Here is a 20061-nt window from a genome sequence, read left to right as displayed (position 1 = left end):
ATTTGACTTTTAGCAAAATCAGGCCCAGTAAGTTTTTGCTCATTTTTACTTTTAATGAAAACAAAAAACTCAGCTTACGTACGAGTAGGTGAATGTTTTCTTTATAGATATATAAAAAGCACACACACGTGCATTTGTTAGGATTACAGAAGGAAGGAAGAGGATGGCAATGCGATGATGAGCCATCATGCTCCTTTTCAAGTGGGTGGATGCACCATGCTCATAAGGGCCAAATTCAGGTACTTTCTCTGTGATACCAGGCAAATCGCTTGATATACTCCAGCACGCTATATGAAAGCATCACATAGAGCGTTACACTTCATGAGGCTAATGCACAACACGGAAAAAGGAAGGGGGAGTTCCACAACATGGCCAAGAGGCAATGCTAAGAAATCAGGTGCTTTTATTCCTTACCTTTGAGGATGTCTGAAATCATCTAATGCACAAAAATATTTCCACCCCTAGTGAATATATTTTTCTGCAAGAGGCCTCACTCGGATACTTAATTTGAAGTCAAGTAAGAAAAAGACCATATATACGGTCATGTAAAAACCATTTGACTACAATCACCCTCAGTAAATGTATGCCAGAAACTTACCTTTCCATTGCTACCCAGGTAGAAAAGGAGGTTATCTTGTTTTAATTTGTAGATGAAATCTGGGGCTGGTAGGCACGAATGCAATCTCTGTCTGCTGATACTGCAACTTTAATCTGGGGGGGGGGAAGGAGGAAATGGAGTCTAAACAAGTTTTAGTGTACACAGCACATATTTCTGGAATATGTACTTAGCTTCTGACCAACAAATGCAAGCTATTTGCTGAGATACTTTCATGCAATCTGAGTATTGCTACCTGGGTTATATTTTAGCAATCCCTCAGGTATCACTTGACAAAGAGATTCACAAATAGAAAAGAATGAAGTCTCTCATAACTCACTCATTCAATCGGGAGATTTAAAGCCAGTAAAATAAGCTATCCAAAACCCCATTTTAACAACAGAAAACCCTTAACTTCATCAACTTTATGAACGTGCCTAACAACCTAAATACATAAAGCACCCCTGTGCGTGTGTGTAGGGACACAGATATATAAAGTTTCTCTCCTCTAGTAAAAGTTTGCAAAACAACAGAACAAACACTCAAAATTGGAAAAGGAGATTTTGCTAATACTTCTTTCACCCTGCCAGGAACCTCTGTGGTTTATGACACTTCAGAAAATACTACTCCTCCTTTTCTGCTGTGGATTCATTAAGCTTCAGCAGACTGTGACAGAGAAGTGATAACCATATAATTAAGGAGATTTGCAGAAAGGACTGAAAGCCTTTTATTTTTTTAAAACAAAACCTACCTAAACCTTACAATAACATATCCATAGTAAAGCCAAGGGCATACCAAAAATTACTGAGTGCAAAGTCATTTTCACATTCCCTCCACAGTTTAATGAGGTCCATAGTACAGTTGATTCACTTTTGTTGTCTTTAAGGCAGGTGCAGAGTTTTAAAAGCAAATATATTATTTATCTTAAAGTATTCTGGATGCCTGGCAGCTTCTTGCAAAGAACATATGGATACGGCAGGGCATAGATGGCAAATTTATTGATAAAATCAACACTCTTGTTAAAAAATAAAAATGTAAAAGAGGCACCCCACATCAATCTCTAAAATAAGCTTAGAGATTAACATCTTGTTCTAAAAAGAATGGCAGCACCATCCCCTCACTTGTCGCTTTCTCACCAAAATATTCCTGTGATTCTTTTTGACATATTGTATTTCATTATTTTTATAGGAAACAAAAGGAAATAGAGTAAAATAAATTACTGCCTTGCTGTTCTGACAAACTCTCAAATGCAATAAGAAACTTGAAGCTAAACCTATAAAATATACCAACAGCCCTGCTAGTATGGTTTTAGCATCAGTCAGGGCTCCTGGACTTCAGTGAGACCCCAAAACAACCAGGTACTTTGACAGTAAATTTTAGACTCTTTATCTCAAAGAACTTCCCTGCTAAAAGTGAAAGTGAAGCCAGTTAAGTCTGGGATGATGGAACTTACAGATGCTGCCTGCTTGCGGGCCTGGCTGATGAGCTCTTTAATTTCAGACAGGTTTCTGTTCAGGTTCTCCTCCAGCATTTTCAAAGGTTTCAGCCTATCCAATAAAAGACTTGCTTGTGCTTCAACTTCTTTAACTTGTTTTTCAGCTGTGATGGCTGCAAAAATATAAATGAAACTTTGAGGCAGGTTGAAAGAGAAACGTACTTTGCCAACATGGCCTGTTTCTGATCATTTTGTTTTCAGCAATTTTAAATATCAGTAAGGAATATGCATACTTAAGGGTATCACATGTGACTCCTCTCGAGGTCTTTTAAAAAGTTAGTATACTTTCATTGAATTAGGAAGAAATTTTCTGTCCATCAGACTCATATTTAATGCCTATTAAAATTTAATATTAGTGCTGCTTCTGCAAGCAGTGACATTTCTGAAGAGTAATGAAGCAGCAAACTTACCAGCTTTTGATGAATCAGTTATAAGTTCACTAGTTTTTCTCAATGTGTCATTAACTCGGGACAATGTAGAAGTAGTATTCAGCAGCTTTTCACTGAAATCCCCAAAGTGATTTAAACCCACCACAGCACTGGTATTTGCAGACACAGCCAGCCCTTTCACCTCAAGCATGTATTTCCTTGTATCTGAAACACAGTTCCCAGGTTAAAAAAAAATTCACAGCTTTCATACACACTTGGGAGTAATATATGCCTGGCTTCATAACAGCACAGTTACAAACATAGTCAAAACACTAAAAATGCTGTCAGTTACATTCCTTTCACAGTAAGAGTTATATTTTCATTTGTTTGTATTATTCAGTCTGTGAGGGGAGCTCCAAACCAAGACCTACTGTGATCTAACTTTAACTGTTGAATGCGCCACAGCTTACCGACTGGGAAGTTTACTTTCTATGAAACCGGAGTGCCAGGAGGCTGGTGCAACTCCTCTTGCCCAGTTATGAAGTTGGAAAACGGCCATGGCTATGGCCCTGAATCAAAAACATTGTAAATGTTCCCAAGCTGCTGATACAGATAGGGATATAGCTTTAGAAGTAGGTATGTGTGTTCACACACACACACACACACACACACAGAGGTATATAATAAAATGTATCACACGTATATAAACAACAGAGTTTGCAGCAATTTTAATTAAGGCTCATCAGTTCAGATTTTCAAGTCTTTTGATCAAAAGACTTGATTAAGCCAAGTTTTGAATTCTAGGGAAAATGTTTTATTTTTCATGATCAGCTCTGAATACAATACAGACACAGAACGCAGTGATGGGGAACTTGATTCTGCCTATCCCAACAGGAAGATTATATGAATACATCAGGCTCACAGTGTTTAAGTTCCCTGAATGGGAGTTGGTACCCAGAGCCACTAGTCTGAGAATTATGTTTTGAATCCTACAGAAAGCTTGTGAAGCAGAAGGTCTATTACACCCTTTGCCTTGGGCTACGATCACTTATACAGTGAGTGCACCACTCCCAATCTCAGCCTGCTCCTTACACTCCCTGTGCCTGGAACAGTGGGAAGATGCTGCAGCTGGCACAAAAGGCCTCATTTAGGTCTGTAGGGATCCTTCTTCACCACCAGTACCCTATACAGAGGGCAACGCCACCATGAACCTCTGCCCAGATTAAAAGAAGAGAAAGAAAACTTCATGAAATGTAAAAATGTTAACAACAAAACTGAAATCAAACAATGTTAAGCTGTGAGCTAAGGAGGACGTTCCTATGATTTTAATAATGCCTTAATTTTCAGTGTGTAGCTTTCTGTTAGATAGCATCCTGCAATTAATATCCAGTGTAACTTTATCACTGATATCACCCTTTAGTGTGAGTTAAGAGCCTGAGTTGTAAAATGGGTATTTTAAAGCTTTGGACTTAGCATTCTAATCCAGACGTACAGCACAACCCAACCACCCAGCCATGAGGTCTTTCTGAGTGTTTTTCTATCTTAAAAAAAGCATTATTAAGGTTGGCAAAGTATTTCAGACCCTCTTATTCATAACTTCAAAGACATTTTCTCTACTAGTTTTCAAAAAGGGAATTCTTCTGTTTTGGAAAAGCACAGAAAGAACATTTTAATCAGTTAAATGAAGTCAGCATCTACAAGAAAATGTTTAGATGCAGGTAAGATTCACAGTGCAGCATAAACAATTTTGAAACAAGCTATCAAAAGAAAGCAAAACCTCACAGTTCCATATATAAGTTTTTCTCCATGTGGGATTAAATATTCTAGGACTTCACTCTCTTCTCATGTCAGTGTAATTATATTGCTTTCAGAGCACCTCCTGATTTACAGCAGTGTGAAATGGGAATCAGACTACAGACCTTATATGATAATCCAGTTATGTAGCAAGGGTTTACTAAAAAAATGGAAAATATTCCTTGTAAAGGAGGAGGCTAAATGAGTCTATAGTTTACTGCTAGGTCTCTGCAATCAGACAATGAACAGGATTTTATCACAATTGTACTAAACAGTTCTGTAATACGGAGAACGTCAATATAAATTTCACTTACCATTAGGCAATGCTCTTAGCATCAACAGGGAATCATTAAGCTGGTTGACAATTTTATTAGTACTTTCCTGGATTTTTTCTACCTTTTTGTTCAACCCATTCAATCCAAATAAAAGGCCTGTTGGAAGAAATAACTATGATTTTTCTATGCATAAATAAGTACCATACAACCCCCACAAAACCTATGTATAGGGATAACAAGCATTCATTTATTTAATCAATGGAACGTTTTTGGTTTTTTTTTCAACAGAAAGAGCATTTTACGAATAGGAATGAAAAATGAATGCAGTATGCACAGATAAGCTCCTGTGGTGAGGGCACTGTTCCATTCGAAGTTTTCCTTTTTAGCCAATCCCATCAGACTGAATTGGTAGAAACACAGTCAGGAAAAGGCTTTAAATTAAAACAATTCTATGACTGAAAACTCATATGATTTTCACTTTTTGTGATACCTGACAGAAGCCAAACAAGTGTTTTTCTTTTATTTGTTTGTGATCTGTCTGCAGAATCCTTTCACTAGAAACAAAAATATGTAGAAGGAATAAAAAAAGGTATGTATTCTGTCCATCTGAATTAATTACGATGTATAGATATTTGTAAAGCCACTGTTAAAAGCAAAGACCATTTTACAGTTACAGTTTATCTCTGTGATACATTCACTTTCTGTCCAATTTTGTCCAAAATTTCCCTTAGGGCCAGCCTCTGCTCCTACACAAAGTCTGTTGAAAATGCTTTTGAACTTCCATGGTATAGACTTCAATGCCTTGCTGATATATTTGGAGTAATAAAAAAACCAAAATTATTTTGGAATTTATAGAGGGACTCTGAGCCAAAAGGCACTTTGTACAGACAAAAAAGTTCCGCTTGTTACTGTATTTCAGCTGTGTAGAAGGAACATGTAAAAATGATTATTATTTAAATATATCTTCCTACATCCTTGTGTAATCCATGATTTATTAGATAAAATTGGATTAATGGATTTCTTCAAGAATCATGTTTGTTCTTCATTTACTGCACAAACCCTAATGTTTTAATTCATAACATTTGGAAAAACAGCCATTTAAAGAAAGCACTGCTTGAAGTTAAATGAGGTATAGTGAAGGCCAGTTTTTAAAGTGTTTACAGAAGAAAATTGTATTTTTACCCAAAAAAGTAAAATACTACATGACTCCATAATACATTAATCTTAATTGTAAGAGAATATGTAAATAGTCCTATATAGTCATACACAGTATTTTACCTTAGTCTATGCTCATTTGAAAAAAAAAAGAACAAAACAAAATACACAAAAAAAAAAAAATTAAAAAAAAACCCACCACAAAACAGGATATAGAAAAAGAAACAGAAGCAGAAATGTGAACTCTGAAAGAACTGACCATCACTTTTTTTCTTCAGATTTTTAGCTTCATTCTGAAATTTGGAGCTAAGCAGTAGAGTTTCTTTTCCAAGAAGACTGAGAGACTCTTCTGGCTGAAAAACACAGACATCAGTTGCCACATACGAAAAACAGAAATTCAACTGAAAACATTTAAGGACCTGCAGTTGTCTACTTCAGGTTACTGAATATTCTCGTTATTTACAAGATATTATTCTATTTATTACCTTATTAAGCACCAAAAAAACCCCCTGAAGTTGCAATCATTTGTCCAAGAACGTGACATTGAATCTGTTTGAGAGTTAGTAAACAAAAAAAAAATGACTGTGAAACAAAATCTACCAAATTCAAAAAAAAAAAAAAAAAAATTACTGTGAAACAAAATCTACCAAATTCGAGTTTGAACACTGCTACTGATTCAGTGTGCCTTTTGGAATATCAGTAATTCCAGTTCCAGGCCTAAGTCAACATTCCCAGCACTTTAAAGTGAGATCTCAAAATCCCAGTCTTTAAAGTGTTCTTTTAATCTATTTCTCCAACCGGATAATCTGGAAAAGTACATTGAAGGATTCATGCTGTATGAAGCTTTAATAAGACAGAGTGCTATAAAATAACATACAAGCTCACAAAACAATGCCAACTATTTTGATCTCTATCATGTAAATGCATTGTCACATATTTGTTTCTCCAGGCATAATGTGCATGACACCTGTAAAACATAGTCCATTCCTTCCTTGGCTTTACAACAGGAAAAGCAGAAAGAGATAAAAAGGGGGAAATAGAATAATACAAAAGTAATAAGCTCAGACTGGTAACTGTCAGGTCTTTTTAAGCTACTCTTTCACAAACAACGTGATAATCTTGCAAGGCAGAGGGATGGCAGATGAGACACAAACATACATTTGGTTATGAAATGTCCTCAACTAAGCAAAATAGTTGTGGTCTGGAAAACCGAGATAGAAATGGAAGAGGGGCAGGTCAAATAAGAAGATGGTTGAATAATTCCAAAGGTGGAAGGGAGCACCAGAGGTTTGGGAACTTAAGTTCTACAGGAATGCATGTCAGATGACTGACAAACACTCACTGAATCCATAGTCCAGTCCAGCTAACCATGTATTAGACATTAAAAACAAACAAACAAAAAATTGTAAAATGGTACTGTGGCAGAGAAAAGCAAGGTAAATGAACATGACATCTGCTACCATTGCTGCCTTGGAGTACAGATTCAGGGTACAGCACATACTAGCTGGTAGGATTGGCTGCCATACATGCCTCCATCAAGAATACTCAAATTTCAGCAAATTCAATAACAATTAGAATAAATATTCCAAAATGAGAAAGGGAAAGACGTTAATTAAAAAACTAATATTGATACTTACTAAATCCAAGGGACCATTCACAACTCTAGATGCATCATCTGCCAAACTCTCTGTTCTTTCAATCACACTTTTAACGCTGGAGTGGGTGTAGACAGCAGCAGTTGTGTTCAGGGTCACATTTCTTACTTTAGAGAGGCCACTAAATAGAGAATTAAGAAGTAATTCTACTTTCATGAGTATCTTAATCAAGCACTAAGTTCCACGCCTTCAGTTACAACATGCACATCTTTCTAGAATACATGATGCACTCTGGAAAAAATTAGCAGACCTTGCCCTGTGTTGCATAAGGGCCTTTAAGTTCATTATTTTGAACCAAAAAAATCAGCTCAAATATTTTAATTTTTTTTATTTTATTTTGTTCCTTCTTGTTTTGTTCCTTTCCATCTATTTTTTTTCTGGTCTATTTTTTTCCTTTTTTGTTTATGGCCAGTTTTTCAACTTATAAAGCCACTTAGAACAAACAAATCACATTACCTAAACAGAATAGAAACAGGTTCATAGCTGGAGATCAAAAGCAAAGTACAGAAACACAGAATTTAGGAGGAAATTATAAGCATCTGAAAGCCATTCTGTATTAAATTTTGCTTTATTGAATTTATCTGGCTGCGGTGTAGTCAGCAGAGTTGCTCAGGGTTACTCAGAACAAAATTTTTTGTTCTCAAACTTAAAATACATGTAAATTTTCCAATCTGATATGATTTAACTTTTAACACATATCTGCTGAATTTAAAAGACAAACCAGCAAGAATCCTAGAAGGATTCCTGAGATAGAAGATTAATTTCCATTGGATTAACTGGAATGACTTCCCAACTTTCATATTCTAAGAGTGCATTTCAGTGGATTTGAACTTGTACCTCACTCGTTTCTGCAAGATGCTTTGAAAGCAAAATGACGGAGGCATAGTAGGAATAGCTTCTTGATGAGATTCAGAGATATGCTGTCAAGAAGTATTCATACACAGACCAGAAGCTTTTCAAGCCATACCATGATATACTCACTTTGCATTTAATAATTCACTAGTTACTGTGTAAGTCAGCCACATGAAATGTGAGACTAATCAACCCCCTCCATATCATTTAATAAAGGTACACTGCATTAAAAGTTAAAAGCACTTGAAATGGGGAGTAAAAATTGATCATAGAATCACAAAATAGTTTGGGTTGGAACAGACCTTTAAAGATCATCTAGTCCAACTCCCCTGCCATAGGCAGGGAATTCCTTTAGTGAATTAAGCTACTACCTGTTTATCTTAATCTGACACTACTGTAAATCTCTCCTGATTTCATATTTCTTGAGTTTATCACCTCTCTAGTGCATCTGCAAGTCTTTGGAACTGGGTGGCATGGTCTTCGGCTCTGTATACCAGGTCAAGCACTCCTCTCACAGACATCTGCATCACCAGCTCATCCACATGGTGTCGCAGTTTGGTGCTCCATAGGACTAACCCATCCTGGTGGACCTCCAGGTTCTGCATAACAAAATGGTTTCCTCTTTTTTTTCAATAGCAAAATACACCTGATAGAGTCAAAGAGGGTGTTAAAACTTAAGAACTTACAGATGTAGAGTTCTTTACATCTTGGGCAAGAGCAGCAGCAGCGTTCACTAGAATCTTCCCTTCTTTAATGAGCATGGTCGAGACTTCTTCACCTTCTTTTATATTTCGCTTTTTGTCCTATAGCATAAATTAAGTGTTTTATAGCAGTCTGTAAAGTCAGCTAGTGCAAATGAGTTCACATAACACAAAACCATTTTTTTGGTTTTCAAACAGGGGTCTGGTTTCCTTTGAGTTTTTAAGGTTTTGCATATATTAACGCATTTGAACATGTACAATTTTATTAAGTCTAAAAAGCAGCTTTTAAACACATTTTAATATTTTATATTTCTTATGCAACAACACTGATAGTCCAGTCTTACATTTAATTCTGCCAGGTTGCTAAAGATAAGAGGAAACAAGCGATTGGTCTCATTGATGTTAACGAGGGCCTCATTCACCAGGTCCTGGGCACCTTGCAGTCTGCTGTTGTGCTTTGATAAGAGCTGGCTTGCATCCTTTTTCAGTTCAGCAAGCTCCTGCTGGGGTTTAAGATACTCTTTCTGAACCTGGATCAACAAATTTTCTGCAGCTCTGATAAAAAGAGGAATGAGAAAATAAATAAACCGCGAAGGAGAAACTTAGGTGTGGATTATTTTAGGAGAAAATGGGGTCATGTGAAATTAATTTTAATACATCTTCTTACAAAAGTCTGCAACTTTTTTATACAATAGCATACATACACATGGTAGCTTAGTTACTCGTCTTACCACACAAACAGATGACAGCCTGGGGGAGAGGGCAGTAATACAGTTCATAAACTGTATGTGGTGACTAGAGGGGTTAGTATAAATCACATTTTCCTGGACTTAATTTGGGATATCCCCCACATCAAAATCTCTGTGAAACATTCCTCTGGGACTGCTCAGATCTTAACTGTAGTGATTCATATTTTGAATGTAGGATCAAAACATCAGTTATAAGGATTGATACTGGAAAGAAACAAGTAACCGGAACTGGAAGACATATACTCAAGAGTCCTGAAAAGTTTGAATATCAAATAAAAATAAATATCTTCATTAAAATGAACACTGAAAAGTAAGCAATCTCTGCACTTATCTTTTTTAATCAGTAACTGACATTATCTGGGAAATATCAAATCCCCCCCAAATTTGTCAGCTGTTAATTGCTTCAGCTGTTCTATTTGGGCATATCTGCATCTCCATTTGAACACTTTCCAGAATTGAAGGAACTGAACTGAAAATGATCCTGAAAGTCTTTTCCTTTGTTTCTCTTCATTTCAGCACATATGCTGCACACTGCAACTCCTGTAATGATACTTTTACATAAATGTCTGTCCCTTTTAATCTGATTTCAAATCATATAGATCTTTAGCCAAAGCGAAAGAAACCAAGTTTATTTCAAAACTATACACAGCAAAACACATCCCATCTTTCTTATTGAATAGCAGATGTGCATTTGCATATATTTCCTAAAACTAATAATTCAGAGTGCTTACACTCAGAAGCCATAGCCTTAACAAAGTTACAAGAACCAAAGTATTTTACAAGACAGCAATGGCTTCTATTTTCAGTGTAGAGTAAAAAGATTCTATTCCAAATTGTTTGGGAACTTTGCCTTAGGTGGCAAATGTGTGGAGACCTCAGTTATGAATATTGCTTAAGAGTATGTCCTCACAAGCTCAGTCCACTGTGAGCCATGTGGTAACTTCTGCTCCCTGAAAAATGGACTGGCAAGCCGCTTATTTAAATTAGTTTTGAATTTACAGCTGCATTGCATGATAAATTCTGCAGAGCAAACATTCTTATAAATCTTATTAACTCTCTTCTTCAATCTGCCAAAGGACACTTATCAGAGAACTTTCAGAAATTTCAACAGGGCCTATAATTGAAAAAGTTAATTTACAAATGCCTTGTATAACAGCTCAAAAGCAGATGTTGAAAATCAGAACATTCTGTTACTATGCAACAGGACATTTTGAGACATTTTTGTAAGTGCAAAAAAAGCTTTTTGAAGTTCTAACAAATATAAGGATAAATGGTACATTTCTAGTCCATTTTCATGTCCATTTAGCTTCTATACAACTTAACATTCAGCACAAGGACAAGCACAGGAGTCTGTCGAATGAAATCAGACATGCTACCAATGCAAACGTTCTATCCTGCCTAATCCAAAGCACTTGATAAAGATAAGTCAGATTTTCAGAAATATTCCACTCTAGTCTAAATCTTTGTCCCTTGAAGCCAATGTTAACATTCTTACAACTTTTGGTGAGTTAGGGCAATACTTAGTATTTCTGAAGCTGGAATAAAAATTTTGCTGGCTGTTGGAACAGTCAATGTTTTATACTGCCAAGTGTGGCAATAACACTAATAATGAATACAAAAGCCATTTAAAATAGCCTTTAACTGGGGACAAATCAAGACAAAAGAATACAATCCTAAACAGTGGCTCAGAATGCTGAAACAAATGCCTTGGTTTCATCTGCAATTCTGTGCGATACATATTCCAGTGACAATAAATCATCCAGCAGACCTGACACATCCTGGGCTTGCAACTGACTGCTGTCTATGGTGTCTACGGTGTCTCCCAGTCAAAAGCAACAAGGAGATGTGTATTAGGGCCAGATCCGAAACAAACAGAAACCAGTGAGTCTTTCACTTATTGCAATGGAATTTTGCATCACATCCAAATGAACAGGCTTTGGCTATATTAGTATCATGTGGAATGCCCAAATATCTCCAAATCACATAACTTCAAGTTCAGAGTTCACATAGCTCCACCTGAGCTAGTTATCCATCTCACTGCCTCTTATTATGGCACAATGTTTCTCCAGACTCTCTCCAAAACCCAGTATTGCATAGAATAGACATAAGCGAAATAAAGTTTTCAGTAGAACAGGCTTACTTTAGAGCACTGGTAGCATTATGCTGCTGTTGTACAAAATCTTTCTTGCGCAATGCATCCAAAAGGGCAGAAATATCATCCTGCAGGCTCTGAGATGTAGCATTTGACAGCGGGAGATCCAGGCCCAGTGTTTCATTTAGTGACATAGCAACTTCAGCAAGTACTAAGCAGAAGAGTAAACAACTTAGTCATACCATTAAAAAAAGAATATATGTGAACCCCCAGTGCAAACTGCAGTACTTTCCAAGAAAATAGTTCTTTAGGAGTTGCAAAGGAAATAACCTCCTAAATTCTGTAAAGGAATGGAAATATCATAAAAGCAGGCTACCTTTGATGGTTGTATGTACTGTGTCAATAAATCCAGTCAGTTCTTGACTTTTATTCCTGGTTTCCTGAGTTACTGTGTTAAGCCGCCAAGCTTTTTTCAAAAATCTAGATGACTAGAATAAAATCAGAGATAATCCTTAACAGTTCTCCTAAAACACTGATTAATTCATGACATTTGTCTATGGTTTTTACACTTTTTTGCCCAATATTGAGACTACTTTGTGAGAGGAAACAATGTTTTTTGATAAGGTAGACCTAGCTGATTCATAAATCTCTGACGCTTCCATGCTTGTAGATGCCTTAATTATACTGAAAGGTTCAGCCTCTGATATCAGTGAAGAATTGTGCCTATTATTTTCATAATCAATAAGACAATAATTACCAAAGCTATTTCCTTAACAAAGTAAATGTTACCTTTTTTTTAGTTACAACTAATGTATCTTATGAAAATCACTCTTCTAGATACGTCACTATGAGCAATATCCACACTGTTACTGGAAGCACCTAGTTAGAATATGCATATATGGTCAGAAAATTATAGATACATATGGTCAGCAAATGAGATCTAATGGCTGAAGTACTATTGTCAATTTTCTACTTACAAAGAATACAAATGTCGTCTACTTTTCATGTGGATTTGCAACAGATTCATTTCTGCTGAGATAATTTTAAACACAATACTATAGGTATATCAAAGACTTTTTGGTGAACATTCAGCTATGATGTAATTTTGAACAAGTTCCACATTAAAACCGCGGAGAAAAATTATCTGCCTTTCTCCAGTTTTACTGCCTTAAGTGATCACAGTACAAAAAGCTTCTGAACTTTAACAGAAACCATGTCAATCTCCTGTACAGTATCACAGAACACTGTAGTTTGCAGAAGAATTCCACAGACCAATTAACTCCCCTCCTCAGAAAGACTACAGAATAGACTGGTTTCTTTCATTGAACTCTATAGATTTAAAATAATTTCTAAACAGCTCCCTGGCATTTATATACCATGCTATGAAATCTCAAAGGTTTTCTCCAGAAAGGCTAAGAATAAAGAAGCCAGCACCTACCTCTTCATGCAGCTGATCAATTCCTCCTGATAAACTCCGAAGACTTTCTTTTGCTGTAGCTAATGAGTAAGTTGGATCTTCTCTAGGAACTATAGACCCCTATGAGAAATAGGAAGAAACAGCACACTAATTTAAAGACTTTGTTGTGTGTCCAGAAAAGTTCTGGGAAGAAAGTAAGCATGCACGCTATTTATATTATTTAAGTTTTAAATGACCGATTTACAAAGCACATAAGATGACATAAAAATTACATACATACCGTTCATGCAACAGAGTATATCATTTCTTTAAATACGGAAACTAGAATCCAGCCATGTCATACTTTCAACTGAGTAATAAGAAGGAAGCATAATTTCTGCTTTCCTGATTCTCAATTTCACCACAGTCTGAGCTGCCCAAATGAGCTACTTTGAGAAGTTCCAAGGCCCATCAAATTAAATGCTTCCATCCAGTCCCACAGCTGCTACTGTTTCGGGAGCTGGTCTTGTCAAAACAGCTGCATCCAGGGTATATCTGTGAAGATGACCCTGGAGAGCTCCAAGTTTCCTTGTCAAAACCCAGTGTGTGGCACTGAGGGATTCAGGATTTTGGTCCTCCAGACATGATAAAGTAACAGAAGCAGCCCTGTGGATCCTCTCACCAATAAGAGAGAATAATAAGCTGTATTTGGCTTCAAGGTCACCTCAAATCTGCTCTATATGGCAATAAATAGGCCATGGTACCCATGTGTATCATATTTGATACAGTCAAGGCCTGCAACAGAATATCACTCCTCTAAAGACTCAAAGAAACTTAAGGCATCTCTTACAAAGACAGCAAGTCTGGGAAAGGTTATTTTAAGATTTCAGATGCTTCAGAGCTAACCATTGTAAATACTGTAATAAGTATCATTTCGCCCAACTTTTTAAATTAAGTAATAAGCAGGATTTTCCAACAGCCTTGTGTCAAATGGAAATTTCAAAGTCTGTTCCTTAGCAGGAGGAAAGAACAAGCAAAAGAGAAACAGAAGCTGAAGCTCTTAAGCCTCCTGGGATAAAGCACAGACAGGTTTCCTTAAAAGTCCAGTTCAAAAACCCAGAATGGGACAGCAAGTATGTCTAGGTATGTCACAAGTAAAGCAGGAGGCTTTAAGTAGAAAAACAGAACTACTGAAGTCCTCTGATGGACTGGAGATGCAGAAGCAATCAGGAGGAGACAAACGGATTTGATAACTTTCTCATTATTGAAAGACCCACACCTAATGCATAGAAAAGTGGAAATACGCGAGTTCCTGAGTGACCAGCATGAGGCAAACACACAACACAGTACAGGGAACAGCCCTTCAGGGAAGATCTGTAATTCACATAAACAAACTTGGGGATTTTCTGGCTTTGGTACAAAGCAAAAGGGAAGGCAGTCTTTGATTAGGCAGAAAGGGGAATACCTTAGCCAGAAAGAGGGGAATACCTGCTTCCAAACAAGAGAAAAATTACAAGGCTACTAATTTACCCTAAAGATTAAGTTGTTTAAAGAACATTGTGGCCCTACTCAAACAGAAATGACATCATAGTCACAAGAGGTTTAATATCACTTTTAGCATCCTACTTCCAAGAGTGTGACAGCTGGCTCTGATTTGATTTTAATATAGAAAAAGTATGTACTAAAGGAAAACTTAAACTGCTTTTATTTTTACATGAGGTTTGACTTTGTTTTATAATTAAAGTGCTAAATAAAAGCTATATATTGAATAATGTTTATGGTCCCAGAAGACGATGCTCCCATACAAACACAAAACAATTACAGAAAAAAAGTATTAAAGTATTGTAATAATTCAGTATGTTTATGCCTTATGACATAAAGGAAGGGATGCATAACTAAAGCTTTATAACTAAAATGTTAGCAACTAAAACTAAGGGATAAGAGTATCTCTGTTGAAGCATAAACATGCAAATTAATCAAGTTTGCCTTCAGGTATTGTAATTATTAACATTTTGAAGTACATTGATTGAAATTCAGTATGCCTTACATCTTAAGTAGAAGAAATTTTAATTCAAACTCTTAATTCACTGAATTCAGTAACACAAGAAGGCTCACATTATTTTGATTTTGTTGTGAAATGGTGGAATACAAAGAAGACAGTTTTGCTTCTGTCTTAGAGCTTGCCTTGCTTGACTTACTGCTGAGCAGACTCTTTTCAAGACATGTGAGTATTTTAGTGGTCATGAAGTAGGAAGGATTCTGATTATCTCTGGCTTTGTGCAGACATCACATGAACGTAATCCTCAGCAACAATAAAGGACCTTCTAGAACCACAAAACGTGGTATTTCATGCTTTGTTTAAGGTGGGGAGGAGCTGGAAGGAAAGTCTGCCAAAAGCAGCCTGAAAGTGTCCAATGCTGAAACATTCTACCTGGCTTTTGTGTCCCAAGATGGAGGACAGAGTACAGCACTTGGACTGCCACACAGCCAAAAGGAAAGCAAACTGCTGCATCCCAGGCACCCTGGGTAATGGAGAAGCAGCCTACCACTCTAGGGGAGTCCTAGGGGACTCTACAGGAACAGCCTCAAGATCTATGCCTTGGCAGCTCTTTAGCAAAGGGACCAAAAAGGGAGAAGGCCTGGCCTGATGTTTTTATTTCACTACTGAAAATCATTCCCCTTGCTTTCAATAGGTCTGGGCCAGTATTAGGGATGCACATAATCCAGGCGAAGCGCATATATACAGCACATTCAATAATCACAGTGCTGATTGAAAAATATATTCATCCATTTATTTAAATGCTAGTACAACACATGAAAAGCAAATAATACAAGCAGCTAAATAGTTTCAAGTGTATTTCTATATCAAATATGATGGTCTTAATCTGTATCACTTATGCAAACACACGTTCAAGCCATGAATTTCAGGAGGGCTTCTGTTAAATTACTGGCACACGTGAGTGGCTGCAAGTTTTGCTTTAAAGGTGTGACTATTTGCGCATTCATTTTACCTTCAGATGTTTTGTTGCATTCTCCAACTCTGACAATATTCCATAGGGCACACGGGCAACACCAGTGAGGTTCATTGAAAGTATGGCCTTGTTGAGATTATCCAAACTGTTTAACAGAACTCCTGTGCAGTTGTCATCACATGCTAAATAAACCATTTTAAGAGGAGAAAGCAATTTTAGTATTAAAAAGAAGCCACCAAATATACTGAGATTTATTTTTATTTACATAGTATGTGCCTTCACCTTTTGAGTTAAGAAGGATTAAGTATAATAATTTTGAGTATACAGATTTGTAGTATTGCCCTCCCCTTCCTGCCTCAATGAGTGGACCTATTCCAAACATACTCTCCTTAGGTTAGCACACATTCAAGCCTTATTGATCCTGCTGGATACTGAGCTACTTGCTGTATTATAAGCTTACTGAGCCTATTTAGCTATATTGCTAAAAATTCATGGTGACGCCACTGACACTCATCCAAACAGGTTAAGAAGAGAGGAAATTCATGCCTTAATGGTGTAATTCCATTTATATCTTGGGTTGACCTTTTTTCTTTTTTTTTTTTTTTTTTTTTTTTTTTTTTTTTACTTATACAAAGCAAAATCTGAGTCCTAAATCCCAATTAATTGTAAAAGCAATTACCAAACTTGCTGTGTCTTTCTTCTATCCACCCTCCCATAAGGAATTACATGACTAATTGTTTGTGCAATATGACTAATTATTGGTGGAGAATGCCTACGTACCTGGGATAACTCCAAAATTATTATTATTATTACAGCAACCTCACAACCAAAGGGTCAATGACATAGGAATTCACCATCCTCAAATAAAGAAAGGTGTGACACGGACAGCAAAAAAGTATTAAAATTATCTTTCCTTAAACATGTCTGTACCACTAAATAAGCCACTTTTAAGGATTAACTGATTGTCTGATGTTATGATCTCTACTGTAGTTTCCTCTGTGTTCACAGAATGGTTAAGGTTGGAAGGGACGTCTGGAGATTATTTAGTCTAGCACACTCCTATTTTACAGAGATATTAAGTTGTTAAGATTTCTTTCCTTTCACAGAAAAATTTAAGGTCTGACATCATAAAAAACATTCAAGGAATAATCACATGCACATAAATATCACTAAATAAACCAGAGCTCATTGCGAAAGTGAACAATTTAAAAACCACCTACACACACACTCGTCTTCCACGAGAAGATGTCTTGGTTCACACTCCTCACAGAGCTGTCCTGTCACACCTTGCTTGCAGAGGCACTGGCCAGTTGCATGATCACAATTAACATGAACAGAGCCACTTGGATTGCACTGACATGGATGGCAGCTGCCACCGGGAAGCTGAGGGTCACCATAATAGCCAAGGGAGCACCTACAGAGGGAGGAATGGGACACTGAACATCAGGAGATATTCATCATTAAATTAGATGTTATATTTATTTTTGAGACTCAATGATAGGTTTTCAATTAATGACTTCTTAACAGTAACTAACAAATCACTCTAGTCCTTGAGCAGTCACTCATATATTTACGAACACTGAATAATCTATTCTGAGTACAAATATGGCTCATATTAACCAAACCGTCCTTGGGAGTTGGTGATAAATGGGGACATCATGAGTAACTCACCTTTCACAGTACTGTCCTTCATATCCTGGGAGACAAGCATCACAGTGGTAATCCTGAACACCTTTCAGGACACAAGTGGGACTAAAACTGAAGGAAGGATAAACAAATACCTGCTTAGCACATAAATGGAAGACCATACAAAGACAGAGAACACCTTCAGCCACAGGTTAAATATTGTAAGCAACAGCTCAATCTGATGCAATGCTCTAGAATTTGTACTTTAAATTATTTGTTTCTTAAAAAGTTTACTTTCCCAATGTGACTCCATTACTAAATCACATGCTAAATGGCCTTCCTTTTAATATTTTAATACAGAAGACAATGAAAAATGGATGCTGCATGATACGGCTACAGTATACCTCGAACTGAGACTTGCATGAGAACATCAGAGTTGCTAGACTCTTATTCTGATTCAATTACCCAAAGGCAAACAACAAATATGCTTTTGAAGCTTCTGGAGAAAAAACAGCCTGCACAGCATTTTGATTTTCAAAACATGAAGTTAATTGTTCTTCTACCAAACAAACAGATGTATAAATTTCAAACAAAAGAGCACTTGTTCTACCCCTAGGATTGATCTCATGAAAAGTTCCTGCACTGACTGGAGATCACCTGCATCTTTGTAAATACAAAAGCATTGTTTTTTTGAATGAAGAAAGAGATCCACATTTGAAACTAAAACATGTTAGAGCAACTTACTCCATTATCTATAAAATTCTATGGGGCATTCTACAAGAAAAAAATTACTTATCAATTAATCTTTTTATTTTAAAACCTCGCAGAGTTACCACTAGCTGTGAACAACTGAGAATGTAAGCTCCATTTACTAAAATAGGTAGCTTTCAAATGTATAAAAATTAGGGACATGTAACGATAACTAACTCCCATTGTCATAGCGTGGGGGGAGTAGGACGTGGGACATAAAGCACGAGAAATCTGGAATGCTAAAATGTACATTGGATTTACTAAGTTCTGGTTACCTAACAGGGTTGGCTCTGGGACAGGCACAAAGAGAGCAGTCGTTGACAGATCCAATTACTTTCCCATAGTAGCCTGGGGCACAAGCACTGCAGTAATCACCAACTGTGTTATCTTTGCAGTTCTAATACACAAACAAGAATTCAGACAGTTTAAAACAACAACAAACAACAAGAGGAACTTTATCTTCCCCCCAATCAATAAACATATAGTTTCCAACAATCACCTCTAAATGTCACCGCCCATTGGTCAGCATTCTCTGAGTGGAGCAACCTTTTATGCAAAAATAAGCAGAATGCTATCATATTTTCTTGTATGTGAATGCTCCCTCAGGCAAGCTGACCTAATTTCTGTTCTAAATTTCCAGTAAGGTTTATATATTTCTGCTTCTATTAAGCCAATTCTGGCCAGAAAATCGCAGCAAAAAATCCCCCCCCAAAAAAAGAAAAAAGCAGCAACTGATGGAAAAATTAAACAGGATACCTGGATGAAAAATAAAAGTTTCAGTGTTTCAGCAAATGCATTTGAATGCTTTAAATCAAGCACCATCCACGTTTAATTTGTCAACAGTACTGATGAACAGCCAGTCCTATTAATATTAAAACACTAAATCGGTATTATAAACATAATTTAACTGACTAGTCCCCCAAGTGAATAAAATTCAGTTTCTCCTTTTTTTTTTTCTTTGTTTCTTTTTTCTGTTTTTTTGATTCATATTCTTGCAAGAGTGTATATTTTAGAGGTTAATTGAAAACAGTTGTTGTGGTTTAACCCCAGCTGGCACCATACAGCCTCTCACTCAGTTTCCCCCCACCCCGGCCCCAGTGGGATGGGGGAGAGGGGGAAAGTAAAACCCGTGGGTTGAGATAAAGACAGTTTAATAGAACAGCAGAGGAAGAAAAAATACTACTACTACTACTAATAATAATAGCATTACAAAACAAGCGATGCACAATGCTCACCACCACCTTACCGATGCCTAGCCCATCCCTGAGCAGCAATCCTATCCCCCCAGCCAACTCCCCCTGGTTTATAACCTGAGCATGATGTCATATGGTCTGGAATAACCCTTTGGCAAGTTTGGGTCAGCTGTCCTGGCTGTGCCCCCTCCCAGCTTCTCACTGGCAGGACGTGAGAAGCTGAAAAGTCCTTGGCTGGTGTAAGCACTACTTAGCAACAACTAAACCATCGGTGTGTTACCAACATTTTTCTCGTACTAAATCAAAACCACAGCACTATGCCAGCTACTAGGAAGAAAGTTAACTCTATCCCAACTGAAAACAGGACAACAGTAAGCAGTAGCAATGCAGCCT

At 36.9% G+C, this 20061-nt stretch overlaps 1 protein-coding gene across 1 annotated transcript in view; it reads right to left on the bottom strand.

The window, feature by feature from the left end:
- LAMA1 (laminin subunit alpha 1) overlaps window positions 1-20061 on the bottom strand; it is a 90080-nt gene that overhangs the window by 18331 nt on the left and 51688 nt on the right. The window contains 17 exon segments of the mRNA XM_035895931.1: window positions 599-636; window positions 639-711; window positions 2049-2203; window positions 2501-2683; window positions 4567-4683; window positions 5942-6031; window positions 7316-7458; window positions 8625-8788; window positions 8876-8992; window positions 9235-9445; window positions 11780-11942; window positions 12108-12219; window positions 13170-13268; window positions 16139-16281; window positions 17320-17513; window positions 17771-17857; window positions 18751-18872. Of these exon segments, the coding sequence (XP_035751824.1) occupies window positions 599-636; window positions 639-711; window positions 2049-2203; window positions 2501-2683; window positions 4567-4683; window positions 5942-6031; window positions 7316-7458; window positions 8625-8788; window positions 8876-8992; window positions 9235-9445; window positions 11780-11942; window positions 12108-12219; window positions 13170-13268; window positions 16139-16281; window positions 17320-17513; window positions 17771-17857; window positions 18751-18872 (2211 nt within the window).

The sequence above is a fragment of the Egretta garzetta genome, unplaced genomic scaffold (genome assembly GCF_000687185.1).
Source record: "Egretta garzetta isolate BGI_Z169 unplaced genomic scaffold, ASM68718v1 scaffold160, whole genome shotgun sequence".
Classification (NCBI taxonomy): domain Eukaryota; kingdom Metazoa; phylum Chordata; class Aves; order Pelecaniformes; family Ardeidae; genus Egretta; species Egretta garzetta.
This window is presented reverse-complemented; position numbering and strand designations above follow the sequence as displayed.